We start from the raw sequence: 3,251 nt of genomic DNA, 5'->3' as shown, positions 1-3,251 counted from the left end.
AAGAAAGATACAGGGACTTATGTATCCAGAGGTGTATATGTAAATATGCATAAAGGGATAGATACGTAAAGAAAGATACAGGGACCTATGTATACACAGGTATGTATGTAAATATACATAAAGGGATAGATAGTAAAGAAAGATACAGGGACTTATGTATCCAGAGGTGTATATGTAAATGTACATAAAGGGATAGATACGTAAAGAAAGATACAGGGATTTATGTATCCAGAGGTGTATATGTAAATATGCATAAAGGGATAGATACGTAAGGAAAGATACAGGGACTTATGTATCCAGAGGTGTATATGTAAATATACATAAATGGGTATATATGTAAAGAAAGATACAGAGACTTATGTATCCAGAGGTGTATATGTAAATGTACATAAAGGGATGGATACGTAAAGAAAGGTACAGGGACTTATGTATCCAGACGTGTGTATTTACATAAAGGGACGTGTGCATACATGCAGATTTGGAGAGACGTGCGTACATAAAGCCCTGCACACAAAGCGGTACGTGGATACGTGGACGTATGGAAGTGTATGCATAAAGGCCCGTATGCACACGTCCGTGCAGAGGCCGTAAATGTATGCGCACACACAGGTCCATTCGGGCACACGCCGCGCACACGTGCGTACACACGCCACCACCACCTTCCAGGGGAATCTGCCCCGTTTCCAGTCTCGCCCGCAACCTGCGCCTCCAGAGCGTCAGGGGTGTGAGGCCCACTGCGCTGCGGCATCGGAGGGGACGCCCCGCACCCCACGTTCGCGGGGTGCACCTTGCACCCAGGCGGGACCCGCGGCCTCCCCCCCAGTCAAGTGAGAGAAGCCATGGGCGTACCTGCGGGCGGCCTGGGCCTGGGCGGGTAGCGGCCGTCATCCTGGTCCCTGTTCCCAAAGTAACCTGCAGGGTGCAGCACAGAGCACTCCTCAAACCCCCGCAGACACCCCGCTGTAAACCCAGCCCGTGTGACCCGACGCGGGCAGCTTACGGAGGGCCGGGCGGACCCTTTCCAGGACGCCAGGGCGCCGGAACCAAACTGTGGGTGGGATGCCATCATTCCTGCGGGGGGGGGGGGGGGGGGCGGGGGGGGGGGGACCCAGCATCCCGGGAAGGGCAGTTGGTGGGACGGACCCCGTCTGATCAAGGGAGATGCAAAACGGAGAAGACGACACCCAACCCCAGGACCTTTGCACATGCCCTCTGCTCTCAACACAGGCTGCGCTTCCTGCCCCACGCCTCCCACACATATCCATCCATTTGTTTCTGCCCCCTAGCACTCTGCAGGGGGCCACATGCCGTCGATGATGACCGAACCCCCATGCCCAGCACCAGGCTTGGCCCATACAGAGTGCTCAATTAACCGCGTTCAAAGTCCTCCATGAAAGCACATAGTAAGTGCTTAATTAAACGCTCGGCATTTCCTCCCTGCAGGCACATAGTAAGTGCTCAATTTGATAAAACTATGACATGGAAAAGGCCTGTAGAGGCTTCTCTGATTTCTCTCTGCAAGAACTTCTCCCTCAGCGACGCTGCCCCGAGCACTGGGGACCCCAGGAAAGGGCTTTCCCGCTCTGGAGGGCTCATGACATCTCACTGATTTTGCTTAATTAAAGGGGCATCTCCCGAAATACGTGTGAGCAGAGAACAGCCTCCATCATGAGCCCTTACTAACATCGCACCACCAAGGGGACAATTCCAGGCATGAGAAAAGGCCACACCCCGTGCACCCCGAGGGCTTCTCAAACGCGTCTGCGTCTCCGTGCGCTTACCTCCACCGCTGTCGGAACCGCCGGGCTGGGGGCGCGGGGGTGGCCTCGGCCGGGGGTAGATGCCTGTCGGAACACAACGCCGCGATTTCAGGAAAGTAATGAGGCCTTTCGGCCATCGGCCAGCCGCACAACTGACGAAGCACAGCCCCACACGCTGAGCCTGCCACCCAGACCTCAGTGGTCTCTCCGGAGAGCCAGTGGCCGCAGCAGGGACGCGTGCCCTCCTCGGGGTGACCTGTCCCTCGCTCCCGGCCAGCTCGACTACCCGCATCGCCTCCTGGGGGACCCCCCACCCCGCGTGTCTGGGGAACGAGCCTGCACAAAACGCTTCTGGGAGCCGCCTTGCAAACGGGGCGCCCTCCCAGGGTGGGGCCCATTCGGTGTATTTCCCCCACATCATGCAGGTCTGCCCCCGGGGGGCATCTGACCCTGAGACCTCCGCGGGGTGCGGAACTTCACCCCCAGCCTCCCAGGGAAACCGATCGCCTAAGCACAAGGTTTTTCGAAAGGGGAACTTCGAGATGCAAAACTGTAGAGACGGCCTTGTTTAGGGTTGGAAGCAATTTCCCTGAAGGCAAAGCTTCCGTATCGATTTCATACCGTGGCCACAACAAACACCACAAACGAGGCTGAAGACACATGGAACCCCTCCTGGTCCTGCAAGCTGAGAGGGTAAAGATCCAGGAAGGGCTGAGGCTGGGGGTCTGAGGTCCAGGCAGGGCCGAGGCCAGGAGTCTGAGGCCCAGGCAGGGCTGAAACTGGGAGGCTGAGGTCCAGGCAGTGCTGAGGCTGGGGGGTCTGAGATCCAGGAGGGGCTGAGGCTGGGGGGGGGGTCTCAGATCCAGGCACGGCTGAGGCTGGGAGTATGAGATCCAAGCAGGGCTGAGGCTAGGGGGCTGAGATCCAGGCAGGGCCAAGACTGGGGGATCTGCGATCCAGGCAGGGCCGAAGCTGGGGGGCTGAGATCAAGGCAGGGCTGAGGCTGGGAGTCTGAGATCCAGGCAGGTCTGAGGCGGGGAGGTTGAGATCCAGGATGTGGTAAAGCTTGGGGTCTGAAATCCAAGAGGGGCCGAGGCTGGGGGTCTGAGATCCAGGCAGGGCCGAGTCTGGGAGTCTGAGGTCCAGGTAGGGCTGAGGCCTAGAACCTGAGATCCAGGCAGGGCCGAGGCTGGGGGTCTGATATCCAGGCAGGGCAGAGGCTGGGGGGTCTGAGATCCAGGCAGGGCTGTGGCTGGGATGCTGAGATCCAGGCAGGGCAGAGGCTGGGACTCTGAGGTCCAGGCAGGGCCGAGGCTGGGATGCTGAGATCCAGGCAGGGCAGAGGCTGGGAGTCTGAGGTCCAGGTAAGGCTGAGGCCTAGAACCTGAGATCCAGGCAGGGCCAAGGCTGGGAGGCTCGATCCAGGCAGGACTGGAGGCTGGGAGTCTGAGATCCAGGAGGGGTGGAGGCTGGGGGTCTGAGATCCAGGAG

At 58.4% G+C, this 3,251-nt stretch overlaps 1 protein-coding gene across 3 annotated transcripts in view; it reads right to left on the bottom strand.

Moving 5' to 3' along the window:
- Window positions 1–3,251, bottom strand: part of XG (Xg glycoprotein (Xg blood group)) — a 31,917-nt gene that overhangs the window by 9,883 nt on the left and 18,783 nt on the right. For all 3 annotated transcript variants that reach the window (XM_049643345.1, XM_049643347.1, XM_049643346.1), the window contains exons 5-6: window positions 1,782–1,844; window positions 850–912 (exon numbers count right to left, since the gene is read on the bottom strand). In XM_049643345.1, coding sequence (XP_049499302.1) covers window positions 850–912; window positions 1,782–1,844 — 126 coding nt within the window. The remainder of the gene's footprint in view (window positions 1–849; window positions 913–1,781; window positions 1,845–3,251) is intronic.

The sequence above is a fragment of the Panthera uncia genome, chromosome X (genome assembly GCF_023721935.1).
Source record: "Panthera uncia isolate 11264 chromosome X, Puncia_PCG_1.0, whole genome shotgun sequence".
In the NCBI taxonomy this organism is placed as follows: domain Eukaryota; kingdom Metazoa; phylum Chordata; class Mammalia; order Carnivora; family Felidae; genus Panthera; species Panthera uncia.
This window is presented reverse-complemented; position numbering and strand designations above follow the sequence as displayed.